Consider the following 15,011-nt stretch of genomic DNA (forward strand, 5'->3'; position numbering starts at 1 on the left):
TACTTATTGTGTACTACAAACATAAGAAATCCTCTGCTTAAAGAAAAAATAATACTAAAGAATAATATATGCAATATAGATATATTTGAATTCATTTCTTGTTCAATACTTAGGATTGCATTAAGTTTAGTAATTCATATTATTTAAATATTTGAGTACTTTTTGATACTTGGAAAAATGCATGTGAATTTGTTCTTTCATTTTGCTTGGTGATGTGCTAACGAGAAAATATGCTTTAAATAAAGAAATATGGAAGCTATGTGTTTGTTTCTGTTCCAATGTTCCTGTTGTTTTTGCTCCCTACCCATGTTTTCGTGTTTTTCCAACAAATATCAAATCCAGACTTAGTTAACCCTCTCATTGAGAAAGCTGCATATACTTGCACAGAACAACAGTAAAGTTAAGCTAAAACAGTTTAAAATTTTACAAAGCTTGCCGCAGTTGCTCTGATTGCATCCATAAACAGTCAATGATCATGTTTACTTCTACATGCATCACACTGCAACCTCCATAGTGCTCCTCTTTGTAGATTTGTTCCAAAGATCCATATATGAAGCCTGATTGGACTCCCACAATCCACGCAGCCTGGCACCAGTAACCTATTTAAAACCTGAATCCTTGATTTTTTTCTGATTGTGTAGCTCCCTGGACATTATTTCTCTGTGTTTTCTTAGACCAAGGTAAGATGAATATTCTCTGTAGTGACAAATTGATATTTATCAATTCTCTAAAAAAGTACTAAATGCCATGCCATAGTCATAAAGATTTTGTAATGTAAGCTGCTAATACGTTTAGACTATAAGCACAAAGTTTATGTTGAAAGCTGATTGAAAATACTTATTTACATATGAAGAATACATATGTAAAGCAACTACCAGTTGTAATGTCACAGGCCTTTGGTGGATCAAAATATAAATATTACTAATCATTTAGCAAATAAATAGGAAGGACTGAAGTGGATAATAAAAATGTCAAGGCCAGTGATGACCAATGCCCTTAAACCCTCTTGAACTCTACTCAAAAATAGAAGGCATTTAAAACTAATATATTTTTTAACATGGGCAATTATGTGTGCTTTCAAAATATGCATAATTCTTAACTTGTAATATCCATTTTTAAGTTGTGGTTTGATGAAAATGATTAGCAAAAACCTAATGAGATCTAAATATAAATATTGCTTCCAATGCATAAATATTTCCTTGTTGTTTCTATATCCTCTTATTTTCTTTACTCAAAAGGTCATAGAAAATGTAGTGATAATAAGAAAAACTATGATGTATGTAGCAATAATAGTTTGAGTATAGGATACAGAGATATCTTTGCAGAATGAACAAATATTACAAAAATCAAAGACTATAAGTAGCTTCTTCCAGTTATCAATATTAATAATCACATAATGGGGCTGGGGTTGTGGCTTAGTGGTAGACCACTCGCCTAGCATGCACGAGGTACTGGGTTCAATCCTCAGGACCACATAAATGTAAAATAAAGATATTGTGTCCACCTAAAACTTAAGAATAAATATTAAAAAAGTAATCACATAACGTTCTAAGTTAAAACATTGTTACTTAATATACATCAAATTAGTAGTTTTCAATGCCATTCATATGGCTTTCCTTTATTTATCCTGTTCTTTTAAGTTCAAGATACACATTGGAAAACCTATTGGTCATTAGAAAGGATTCTTTTGTAGTTAAGAATTTTGTTGTAAGAACATCTGTCCATGTAGAATCACTTATCTTGTGTAAATCACGGTTATATTTATATAAGAAGACAAAGGATGAATACCTTGAATATTTAATAACTTGTATGCTTTTTCATAAAATTGAAAATTTCTGCTGAGCAATTTGATTAAATTGAATATGAAAAGCCATAAAATTTACCCCTCTTCCACCTTCAAAAACCTTCATTTTCTCCATATTTACTTGACTAATAATTCTAAATTCCCAGAAAATGTGCAAGTCTCATGCTCCCATGTAACTGGCTGATAATTATTTAGCAACCTACAACTCTCACCAACAACCTCTATTCAGAAAAATTTCTTCCAAAGCCTAAAAGATGGAGGGCACATCATAGTTTATATCCTACAAAAAAAAAAAAAAAGATAATTTGTCTTAATGTGAGTTTCATCTGAGAGAAAAATTACTTTCCATTGAGAAATAACAGCATCTTGATGTAAGAAGGGTTCTGTACTGAGCTTTGTTTTAGTATTCATTGGTGAGGAAGTTGAAATGCTGAGCACACTAAAAACAATTACCACACCCAAAATTACCCTGCTAGATTGTGACAAAGCTAGATTCAGAATTCAAGAAAGACCCCAGATATCTGTCCTCGGGTGTTTTAAAAAAAAAATCTTTCTTCTCCTCTTCCCAGCAAGAATCACAAGTGAAACAGGCATATCTAATAAAGAAATATTAAATCACAACATCCTCACAATTACAAAATATTCATATTTTAGAGTTATCCTTGTATGATACATACATTCTAGACAAATTTTCTCATTAATTACATGATTTAGAAAAAGAGAATCAGAGAAAATAACTCAAAAGAAAAATTTTACAAGAAAGTAGAATTCATTAGAAATAGGACAAATAATTTTACAAGTATCAGCCACTGCACACTTCAAAACAATTGCTTTTCTGAAGACTATTTTTTTTTATTTGAAAAAAGGGGGGTTGAAAAATTTGGTTTTTTCAAATATAACATCAAAGGACCAGATCTCACAGGTGAATAAAATCTCTTTAAAGCTAAGGGGAAATGTGATTTGTTTGGGGGTATCAATGAGTTTAATTTTCAAAACGACATGTTAGTTATTTGTCATAATCAATATTCCTACTAAATTTCTGGGTTCTGTAGAAATGTATATTGGTCCTAGGGAGAATTTTCAACTCCAGGTTTCAAATGTTCTGTCCTGTGATCCACACTAAGTTGGTTGTTTGGTTATTATCTTAATACTTAGAATATTTATACTCCTATACTCATGTGAGATGAAACCAGTGTCATAATAATTTTTTTCCATTTTAACTGTTAAAGTAGGAGTCTATATTCAATCACCTTGCCTGAACAGTTTTAAGTACCATTCACATCAGTGTGGGATGCCAGAAGCTTTGGTATTGTCATTGACCTTTTGAATTTCTATTTGCCTTTTATTGTTAGTTCTTCATATACTGGATCACATATAATGCAACACTATCCTGATACACTGATGATAAAACTTGCTGTTATGATACAAAGCTCACATTTCCAATTTCATTTGACTTTTGCTATTATGTTACAACCACCTGTGCAGGATACAGCATCTGATCTTTTATACTAATAGCATCATAGAAAAGTATTGAAGATGTGTATGCTGCTTTGGAAAAATGTTTGGATTTTAAATACATATCCATTTACTCTTATTAGTACATTGTTCAGAAGTATAATAGTAAAAATTTTACTCTGGATGCACCAAGAGCATCTATACAGTGTAGGAATAAAACATGCAGTGATTTGGTCCCCCATAAAGCCTCAACTGTCCATATGCTGGTTGAGGCGACACAGAACTTGATTGTATCATGATTATTGCATGTATTAAAGCAAGTGTTTACCATTTATTCAAATTGGAGTAAATGCTACTGTGAAGAATTGTGAAGCCTGGGAACCTAAAAACTACTCTATATACAATGTTTGCTGAATACATGCGTTCCTGCTGAAAACAGCAGAGTGCATTCAGCACCGCATCATGACATGCACACAGAGGACTGAGATGTCTGAAAAAGAATACCGTGATAACTGCACCATAAATAAACAGTTGATGCATTCCCCCTTACTGACAGCCTGGAGTAGCTCAAAACCACTGTTTCTTTCCCACCTATATGAAAATATATTTAGATAGAGAATACAACATGACTAATATTATAGGTCAATTAAGTAAAACTGAGTCAATGTCAGAATGCAACAAATATTTGCATCCCTTTACAAAGGTGTAGCTGGCAACTTCAAATCATCCTGCTGTTTCACGGTCATTCTCTTACAGCTTTACATTGACTATTATTTTTGAAGCACGTGATTGAAGCTAACAATTTCTGTACTCAAATTGTTTATAGCACTCATTCACCTTTAAAAACTTTAGCTAAACTTGATTTAAACAAACAAAAAGTTACCCTGAAATTCAATGAACATCAGAGGTCAAGAAAAAAGTACTAGCCTCACTATGAAAAAAAAAATCTCAATTTCAAGGCTGATTCCAAGACTGATTCCACAACAATAATTATTATTATTTGTGCCTATGATAGGTAGATATTGTAGCATAGCAGAGCATGGAAATATGTTCCCCTGAAAACTTCCATCACGGGAAATGGAAGTTATTTGCACAAAGGAAAAAAAAAAGATAGAAGCTATGGTATTTAACACATGTTTTGAGACTCCTAAACAGGCACACCTCAGGATTCATAAAGAAATTCAAACATAAATTTTAAAATAGCAACATTTTAAAATAAATTACTGTTTCACACTTCTCCAGTCTAATGATGATAACTTGTCCTTCAGTTCTAATAGATTTGACTGGGGACACTGGAAGATAATTACAAAAGCTCATAAAAAAATGGGTATAATAAACCAAAATATTTCTTTTGATTCTGCCATCATCTTATATGTCAACATATATGTACAGATGGTCCCATGATATACAAATTACTGAAATATATTTTCAACTTGATACTCATTACTTAACTCCCCTGCTCCCAATATTAAATGCCATGCATGCACTAATTGAAAAGAATGCCTTTCTGAACATCTTCAAAAAATGTACTTCAGTTGAAAGAAACAAATTCTCTTGGGTTCTTACAAAGGAATGTGTATTCTGTTTCAATGCATATCACTGGAAAGACTAGCTATAGACAACACAACTCTTTGTTACTTCTTTTTTAGTTGATAATAGGCACTTTCTAAGAAGAGGATTTGTGACCCCAAAGAATGACATTCAGTCTTTAGTTACCCTCATTTGTAAGTGGATCTGCCTGAGCCATGGTAGTCTATTGTATCAACTCAGCAGGAATCCAGCAGTAAACTGTGTGCAAAAAGGCTTTACAAAACTGGAACCAGAAAAAATCATAGAAAAGCAGTTAACTGAGTTGAACAACTTAACATCTATCTCTCCATTGGTTGCTGGTTTCCACATTTCTTGTGTCATCTCTACAGTCAGAATCATGGGTCAGCAATCATGTGACATTCTTTTTTAGTTCCAGATACACAACAGAACATGTCTATCAGTGTACATTATTTTTTAAAATTCTGTATCATAATAGGTAAGTTTTTCATACACTTACATTAATTTTTTTGTATGTTATTTTGCTAAGGAACCTTTCAACCTCACACCCTTGAACAAATTTTAAAAATACAAATGTAGAACATTCATCACCTTTGGAAAATTGGCATCTCTAACATGAATTATCAAAAGGCCCTTATACCCTGTGGTGCAGTATTTTTATAATAATATACACTATATGAGTAGTTGAGTGTTTATGGTATTGATAATGTCAGCTTACAAGATGGCGGCTGTTCTCCAAGACGGAGGCAGTAGGGTTTTCCTTACATAAGAGCTAATGATTACTATCTAAGTATAACGTTAAAAAAGGAGAGGTATAGTTGAGTGAAAATGCAATTCATGCACAAAACCCATAGCAATAAGTTCTCAATACCCCACACTGCTATCCGACGTAGGCAACAAAACAGTATTTAAATGGAGGGGAAAATAACCTAACACTAAGTTACAGAAAAATATCTATGGAAAGAGATCATAAAATGGTACTTCCTTGGCATTAATCTATAATTTAACTTAACATAACATTGAAGAAATGATAGCTTGATATACTCAGCCTGAGATCAAATTTGTCATGGCAACATTGGCAGGTTGGACCCTGATTCTTCAAATATTACATTGCCTTAGTTAACAAAAAAATCATACATTTTAAAATTACAGAATAGAGGATATAAATAAATGTCAATGTAAAGTGTGCATGCAGTCAACTGCATAATATACAAGCAATATCTATGTTTAATAATCATCTTCTTTGGCAGGCCAGAATCCAGCTGGACATGCAATATGTACATATCAAAATCCATATTGTGTTCATCATATTGAAAGCAAGTGAAAATATATATATATATATGTATATACTATATATACACACATATGTATATAGATGTATATACTGTTTTTAATATATTAACAAATATATATGTATATGTATATATTAAAAGTGGATTTCATCTTTGTCAGATTCAGGTGATTCAGGCCTTGAAACACTAAAAATATCCTGACAGGGTATTTGGGGAGGTACTTGGAGTGGCATTTGGGATTTGGGAGAAGAAGTCTGGGGTACGCTTTTTTCTGACAGTATTTTTAATATTTCTGCCACCTGCTTTTCCAGGGCAGTCATTCTGCAGCTTAGCAGCTGAATGTCCTCCTTGAGTTCATGTTTGACTTCCTGCAGCGTGGTCTGTAAGGCCTGCTCAGGGATAGGATAAAAGGGGTGCTTGGCATCAGCCTGAATGGGACTGTGCTCCAGAGGACTTCGGGCCTCACCAGCCTTATCCAAACGAAGGTCACTTTTTGTAATTCCACTGTCACAAGAATCCGTTTTCCGTAACGGGTTTTTGGTCACACTATTCTCTGAGTCGCTGCCCTTGGGGTCCTCGGACAATAGCCCCATGGACTCAGCTTTGGTGACATTATTCCAGTCTTCCTTCTTCTCCTCATGGGCCCCCATATTGTTCTTGAGCCGCAGCCACCCTTTCCCGTTTCCATTTTTCATTCGTATGGGGCTGTTGACTTTGAGACATTTTGGGTCAGCACCACCATTGGGCTTGAGTTCCATGGCATCGCGGTTGTTCTGCTTGAGGGATTCACTGGTTTTCACATAGGCCAGAGATGTCTGGATGGGAGTAATCTGTGACACGGTCACCACACTGGTGCCGGTGATGGAGGCTCCGTTCTGTAAGGAGCGGCTCTCCACCTGGAGCTGGCTCCTCTCGGGGTCACTCTGCGTGGAGCCCTGATTCCGCAGCTCCTTCTGCTGCTTGAACTTCTGGAAGAGCTTCCTGACTGGGTGGTCCACGGGGATGCTGAGAGTCACCTCGTTCTTCTGCCTGAGGCGTTCCTCCTCCTCCTTCTTCACATCACTGATTTTACGGAAGATGATCTGTGGAATGGGAGAGAGTCAAACAGGTGAATTTATGATCCATGATGCTCTATGGACATGCCATGGTTTACCAAGCCTTGAAAAAATGGGAAGATCCTTTCTCAAGGGGAAACACTACCTACTTACTCGCTGTGCTCTATTTCCTTGTATATCAGTGGGGGGAATGTGACTGAAACAACTGAGCTGAGGCTTTGCTTCTTCTTTACAATGTGAGTATATGTTAGTATATGTGTGTTTGAATATTTGTGTGTATACATATACAAGTAAACAAATATATATCCCTTAAGTTTCCCTGTAATACATCCCTATATTTTGTATATTTTCACCTTTTTGTATAAATATAATTGGAATACCTTTTTTAATATCATCCTCTCTTTAGGAGTCAGACAGTAAAAGTTCTTAGCTACAAAAGTATTGAAATTCAGAGATTACCAACATGATACCTGGGTTGGGCGGTGGTAAGGAATCAACTTATTTATGTGGCCCTAGATGTAAAACTAGGATCTATGAGGAAAAGTTTCTCTGAGGCAAGTACCAGTTCAATTAAGCCTTCATTTCAAACTGCTATTAATTACATGAGCTGCCTCAAAAACATATGAACTCCTACCACAAAAATATTCAAGCAAACCTAAGAATGCTGTCCATGTGACACTTTTACCTAGGTTGGAGGTTAGACTATTCAAATTCTGATTCTTCAACTTTTAAACATAAAACTAAATAATATAGTACATGTGAGATTAGATGGCTATCCCCAAATACATAAACAAGACTTTATTCAAAGGGTACTTTGAAAATATTCAGAAAAACTTATGCAAAATCAAGAGAAATAAAAATGCTGGCTATATGGAAATTACTACCTATCTTTTCATTTAGAAGTGAACTTAGTAAGAGTGAGTTTTTTTTTATTTGCTCAGACTTCTGAAAATCAAAGAAAGTGCAGGTGAGACTGAAAGGAAAATTCAACATGGAGTTATATTAGACAAAACACTTTCTGAATCAGACAATTTTATAACTCAAGCAAAATTACTTACCTCTCTCACCCTCTTCAAGTCATTGATTAAAACAGAAATAGATGTGGAGCATACAATACCTATCCATAAAACACTCTCAGAATTTGTGGGTCCCCCCTCTGGTACTTCCACAAAATACCTCCTACTATCACCTTTCAAAGGTTCTGTACCTTCCAGGGTAAACAAACAAACAAACAAACAAATAAACAAATAAATAAATGATTGATTTCTAGCCAGAAACTACTTGAAGAGTAAGGGAGATAGTAATCCTTCTTCTAAGTAACAACACGTTTTTCTAAATTTTAGATTAATATACCAAATTCAGCTTATCAAGCGTTAATGATTATATTTTAAAATAAGTATTCCCTAAATTCAATAATTGTCTGTAAAGGCCAAAACATATTTCCCTCTCTTTGGCACATGAAATCGTATCTTTTCAAAAGATGTAATACTAATCTTGAAGTCTGACATCAAAGCACCCACAGTTTAATTAGAAATCTTTTAAGGGTTGACAACTTCTTATCCTTCTTATCCTTCTTATCCTTCCTAAGCAAACTAAGTCTTCAAGATAACTAACACTCTGTGGACCACACAGACCCAAACATGGAAGCACAGTGACTGTTCTCCCATTTCATTTCCTGTCATTGAAGAGGCATTCACTTTTTTCTATGAACTGACAAGAGAGACATAACATAAGTGACTGGCCATGTCACCTTTCACCTTTCCAACTCACTTCTGAGCTTCCTCTTTTTTCTTGAAAGCAGCTTTTACATTTGGAGTAAAGGAATCTATTTCAAACTATCAGAGGAGGAGAGCAGGTTCTTGGCACATAGGATCGTCAGATAAAATGCAGGACACCCATGCAATATTTGAGACATACTAAAAAAACATATAATACTTATGTGAAAAAGACATATTGATACACTAACAATATCTGCTATCTGAATTTAATTTTAACTGGGACCCTTGCCTTTTTGTTGGTTAAATTTGACAACGCTATTGGTATATAATAAACAAGAATATTACTCTCTGTAATGTTTACATGAATTGCTATGTAAACTTAACATCTTTTAGAAACTCTAATGAGAGACTTAATATCCCTAATAACTGAGAAATTATGGGCCTCTAAGGTGAGAGCCTTAGGTTTTATATTTTCAGTATAATGGCTAACAACTGTTTGCAGTTCCTATGTACTTACCAAATTCAGAGTGTTTGGTGAATTAAGATTGCAATATGCCCATGAAAATACCAAGAAAAAGTCTTTTTCCAGATTACTTGATCAGAGCTGGCCACCCTTATCCCTCAACCAAGAACAAGAAAGTTATCTGGACTGCTAATATTGAGCTGAGAACAAAGACTCCACCAAAATTCCAGTACAAAGGGAGTCCTGGCACAGGGCAGATCCCCAGTCTGCATCAGGGATCAAAGAAGACAGAATTAGACTAGTGAAAAGAAAAGAAAAAGAACCTGGAAAAGAGAGAAAATTACAATTTGGGACATTAGATGACAGAATCCTGTGTTGCTCACTTCCTTTTTCTTTATCTCTGATGCAGGGAAATAGATAGTGAATGAGGTGATATTAGACATAGCTCCTTTGAAATTCTAGGGACCTTATCAACATCAAGACTGGCCTTGACTTCTCTCAACTGGAGTTTACAGATCAACACAACCTACACATTCACTTTTTGGAGCCAGCAACACACAATGGAAAAAAACAAACAAACATATGCCTTCTTAGGAGGGCAAAAGTTCTCTGCCCTTAGTTCTTGTCTCTCACTTCCTAGTAGCCTGAATAGGCATTGGCCAGGATTCATGTGGTCTCAGGAAGGAACAGAAGGTAGCTATGTGTGACTTCAGCCCCTCAGAAGCCAGATAAGGAAAAAGTATTCCATGAGGTGGGAGAGGCTATTGCACGCTCTAGAACACCAGTTGCTAGGGACTTTGAGACTATTAAATATATGTATAAAAATGGAGCCAGCAGGGTTTGGCTGTCTCAGAAAGCCAATACTCCAAGGATTGACAACAAGCCAATTGAAATATACCACCCCTCCCCTTTCCCTTAGCAGCAGACTCACAGAAGTCTCGAGCTTAGTGGAATCAGAAGCATCTATGGAAGCAAAGTTGGGAAGAGTGATATGGCAATGTCACCTACCCAAGGTATATAATTTGAAGTGGAATGAACCTACCTGAAGGCAATAGCACTTGAATTTAATCAAACTCCTCCCTTAAAACTCTAGGTTTTTAAGCCAGTGGTATTTTTTTTTTTAAATTCGAGATTGGGTGGAGTTTACTAAATTAGATTAAATTTGTTTATTTTTTTTTATTATTTTTGACTTGGAACAGATAATAACGACTTACTGAAAATAAGTTATAAAAAGTTTGGACATTCACACATGTGTTCTTATTTATTAACTGTCATAACTACCGTATGAGATTGGCCTTATTCTCAAGTTACAGAAGAGAAAATGGAGGCAGAGTCTAAGTGGTTTGTCTTAGATCACACAACTTGTAAGTGACCTGCATACAAATCCAAGGAGTTGGATTCTAAACAGTCTTAACCATTGCACTCTGTGGCTCCTCAGGGTGACATTAGTACTTCCTCCTGGGTTCTGTGAAAATCTGGACAGCTGAGTGGGTGAAGTGATGCAGCAGCTTCACACCCAGCAGATAACCCTGCCATGAAGACCATCCCTGAAAGCAGTCAATCAAATAGGCAGAAGTTCTATGCTTGTTGGGTAAATAATAGCCTTAACTAAAAGCAGGGGAGAGAGCTTATGGGAAGCACTCTTCAGACTCTCTCTTTCAAAGGCAAAGCCAGTAGGTTTGCTTCACTCTATCTCTGGGCCAAATGCATGCCGCCATTTTGTAGCTCTGGTTCCCTTATGAGGTGGCCTTTTATTCCTTTTTTACTTCCTTCTACATATATTCAATGAACCTTTATGAAAAAGAAGGGGAAGGGGGAGTCAAAGAACAACTTTTTCTGTACTCTGACACCATGCTTGATCCACTCATACCTAGATTCATCTTTTTCTTTAATGCGAACAGGGATTTTTATGTGTTTTGTTAATTGTTGTACTCTAGTCTCTACAACATTGCCTACCACATTGAAAGCCCTCAATAAATAAATGTTATTTGGTAATTGAATAACCTCCTACATGCAACAAATGTATGTGTATGATAAGTCTATGAATACAAAGTTACAATGAGCAGTTTCTTGTTCCTTTCCTATTTTCCATTCTCTAAATGATGAATCAAAATTTATCTGTAGTAATATTATTATCATCCACCGTGTCTACTATTTCCTCATTTGGAAGTAGACGCTCCATTGTGACATCCCTAGCACCTAGTCTAGCACAAGTAGATAGTTAACAAATGCATGCTGACTCAAAGCACGTTTAAATTTTGACCCACAAGTCAGTTTTTAAAAGGTCTTAAGTCATAATATTTAGTTTCATTGTAAGGATGCAACACCATCCATCAGAAACTCTATTTTTGACTTATGACAATACCAGATTTTCTTAATGAAAAGTAAGAGAATATAGACCTTGAAATTAAAACCATACAAAAATGAAGAGTTCATCATGTTTATGAGGTTTAAAGATTAATTGACTGAGGTGCTGCCATTAGTTGATCTTATAAGAAAAGTATAGTAGTTTTTTATTTTGTCTGAAGTTTTAAAAAATGCATTATTTAACAAACAAGAAAATAAAACATCAGGAGTGACTAATGTAAGTAACTTGCTGTATTTTTTTAAAAATACTATATGTAACAGACCCTCCCTCTAAATCTTTATAGTTTTGAAGATAACTTCATAAGCCCACAATCCAATTTTGAATAATATTGGGTTTTTATATCCGAATAAACTTACATTTCCATGGTAATTATTCTACATTATCATTATAACATTCTCAAATTACTTCTGTGGAATGTTTCCTTTTAAAAAGTGTTTTGTTTTTTTTTTAACCTTTAACTTTTTACCATGACTTTAATAAAATGGTTCCACTTAAGGATATAACAAAAAGATTCATAAATTTTCTTTAGTAAAACCCAATTAAAATACTATTTTTATTTATTTAGATTATTAAAACTGCATGCTGCTCATTGGCCATTGAAAGAAACTGTAGATTCTCCGCAATCCATTTGAATCTTTTCATGGCATGACACTTTAATATGTCATACAAAAAATAAAGTATCCTACTAACTCAAGACACAAACCACACAGATTAATCTTATACAATTATGGAATGGAAATGATGATGATTTTTCTTTAGAAAATGAACATTTTTAAAAACCCACAAGTAAGCAATTTTTAAAAAATGTTAAAGGATCTGAGTTCACAAGAGTTCAACCTGTTTGATTAAAATCATGTAAAAGAAAAAAATATGATTATCAACACAGTGTTAAAAGAAAACAGCTTTAAAAAAATCTAGTCTTTGTTCTTTCCTCAGCATTAATAACTTAGATCCTTTGTACTTGATGTACTCTGTATCTGTCTTTTGTCCAGTGGCAAATCAGATTGCTGTTGAACACCATGAAAATTAGGAACAAAATTTAAAAAGAAAAATCAGGAATCAGGTTATGGTTCCAGCTACACTATTATTGGTAACATGCATAATAGCCTGTCCTGTTTCTATGAGCAAAGAGGTTTATTTCATTTAAGCTTTTCTTCTCTGTGCTTCATTATGTTCTGCGGAACCCATGCTGGAAGGTTTAATTTATTTAAATGATAAAAGCTTCTTAAACTTAACAGGGAACATGGCCAACTGAGCTTTCCATTTCAAAAGTAGGGCATTTGATCATAAAAGTGATATCAAAATTGAATAATTTGAATGTGTACTGAACTTTGAAATCCAATATAGGCAAGGGGGAAAAAAAGGTTAGAATCATTTATTTAATGACATGGTTTTAGTATTATATAATTTGCAGAAAAATAGAGGTGGTTTCTCTGAAATGGGCCATCACTCTCCAGATCTGTGAATCTAAGGAATTGGCCAGGGATGTATTGGTTAGGAAGCTAGTGACTCTAGTTCATCTAACTTTCCTGGGTTGTAGCTGTGTTGGTTTCTTGATTATTACAGTTCCCATAAACCTAGCTATTAATTCTGCCTATAGTCTTTTCAAACCTGGACTAATTAAACAAAGTATTATTCGCTAAACACTACCACATGCATATCAGAGGCGATGAGCTTGTAATAAAGTTTGCAATGATCACCTTTTACAGATGACCATTCTACAAATTCAGATGCAGGTAGGGTGACAAAGATGTGTCTTGATTTACTTTGGCCACTCAGATCTATTAGCTCTACAAGGGCTCATCACTTATTGGATAATTCTACTTACCCTTTGACACTCAACTCCTCTCTGCCTTTCTTTATGAAGCAGAATCAGTTCCATAATTTGCAGGGTCAAAAGCAACATGAAAATTCAGGGCCTCTAACATCATATGTTAATGGTTATTAATGGTTAAATCCTGAAAGATTTCCCTCTAAGATCAGGAAAGACATAAGCATGTATGATGTTGCCACTTCTATTCAGCATTATACTGGGGGTTCTAGCCAGGGATACTATTAAGGAAAAAAAAAGATAAAAGACATCAAGAATGGATAGCTGGGCATGGTGGCAGGTGCCTTTAATGCCAGTGGCTCAGGATGTTGATGCAGGAGGATTGTGAGTTCAAAGCCAGCCTCAGCAAAAGCAAGGTGCTTAGCAACTCAGTGAGACCCTGTCTCTAAATACAAAATGGGGCTCAGTGGTCAAGTGCCCCTGAGTTTAATCCCTGGTGAGAGAGAGAGAGAGAGAGAGAGAGAGAGAGAGAGAGAGAGAGAAAATAGTAAGAATTAAAAATATCTCTAGAAAGGACAAGATCATGTATATAGAAATCCAAGAATCTATCAAAAAAACTACTAAAGCTAATAAATAGTTTAGCAAGGATGTAGAATACAAGTTAACATAAAAATCAGTTGCATTTGTATACACTAGCAAGGAGCTATCTGAAAATGAAGTTAATAAAAATAATTCCATTGACAATAGCATCAAAAAGAATAAACTACTTAGGAATACATTTAACAAAAAAGTACACAGAGAACTATAAAATATTGAAAATAAATTAAGGGAAATCTAAATAAATAGAAATATATCTCATGTTTATAAATTAGAAGACAATATCATCAACATGGCAATATTCCCAAAATTGATTTATAGATTAAATATAACCCCTATCAAAATTCCAACTGCCTATTTTTCAGAAATGGACTAGTAAAATTCAAAAGGAAATGGAAGGGATTCAATCAAAATAACATTGAAAAAGATGGATGACTGTTCTTCCCAGTTTTAAAATTTGTTACAAAGCTACAGTAATCAAGGTACTTGGTGCTGGAATAAAAATAGAGATATATATATAAATGTAATAGAATTGAGAGTCCTGAAATGAACTCATGCAAATTATGGATATTTTTGGTTTGACTTTTTAAAACAATTAACAAATACAATTGCACATTTGTTTTCGGGGGGAGAGAGAAGGGTACCAGGGATTTAACTGAGGGACAGTTGACCACCAAGCCATATCACCAGCCCCATTTTTTATTTTATTTAGAGACAGGGTCTCACTGAATTGTTTAGTGCCTCGCTTTTACTGAGGCTGGCTTTGAACTCACGATCCTCCTGCCTCAGCCTCCCGAGTCACTGGGAGTGGAGTACCATGTGATATTTTGATACACTGTATACATTATGTAATGTTCAAACCAGGATAAATATATTGAAATAGGTGCCAAACCAATTCAATATGGGAGGAATAACCTTTTCAACAAATGGTACTGGAACA

The 15,011-nt window shown here is 34.7% G+C and overlaps 1 protein-coding gene across 1 annotated transcript in view; it reads right to left on the reverse strand.

Moving 5' to 3' along the window:
- Window positions 1–814: 814 nt before the first annotated feature.
- Kcnh5 (potassium voltage-gated channel subfamily H member 5) overlaps window positions 815–15,011 on the reverse strand; it is a 300,046-nt gene continuing 285,849 nt past the window's right edge. Inside the window, exon 11 of the mRNA XM_015488877.2 lies at window positions 815–7,181. Within this exon, the coding sequence (XP_015344363.1) occupies window positions 6,234–7,181 (948 nt within the window). The 3' untranslated portion in view covers window positions 815–6,233. The remainder of the gene's footprint in view (window positions 7,182–15,011) is intronic.

Source organism: Marmota marmota, unplaced genomic scaffold (assembly GCF_001458135.2).
Source record: "Marmota marmota marmota unplaced genomic scaffold, marMar, whole genome shotgun sequence".
Lineage (NCBI taxonomy): Eukaryota > Metazoa > Chordata > Mammalia > Rodentia > Sciuridae > Marmota > Marmota marmota.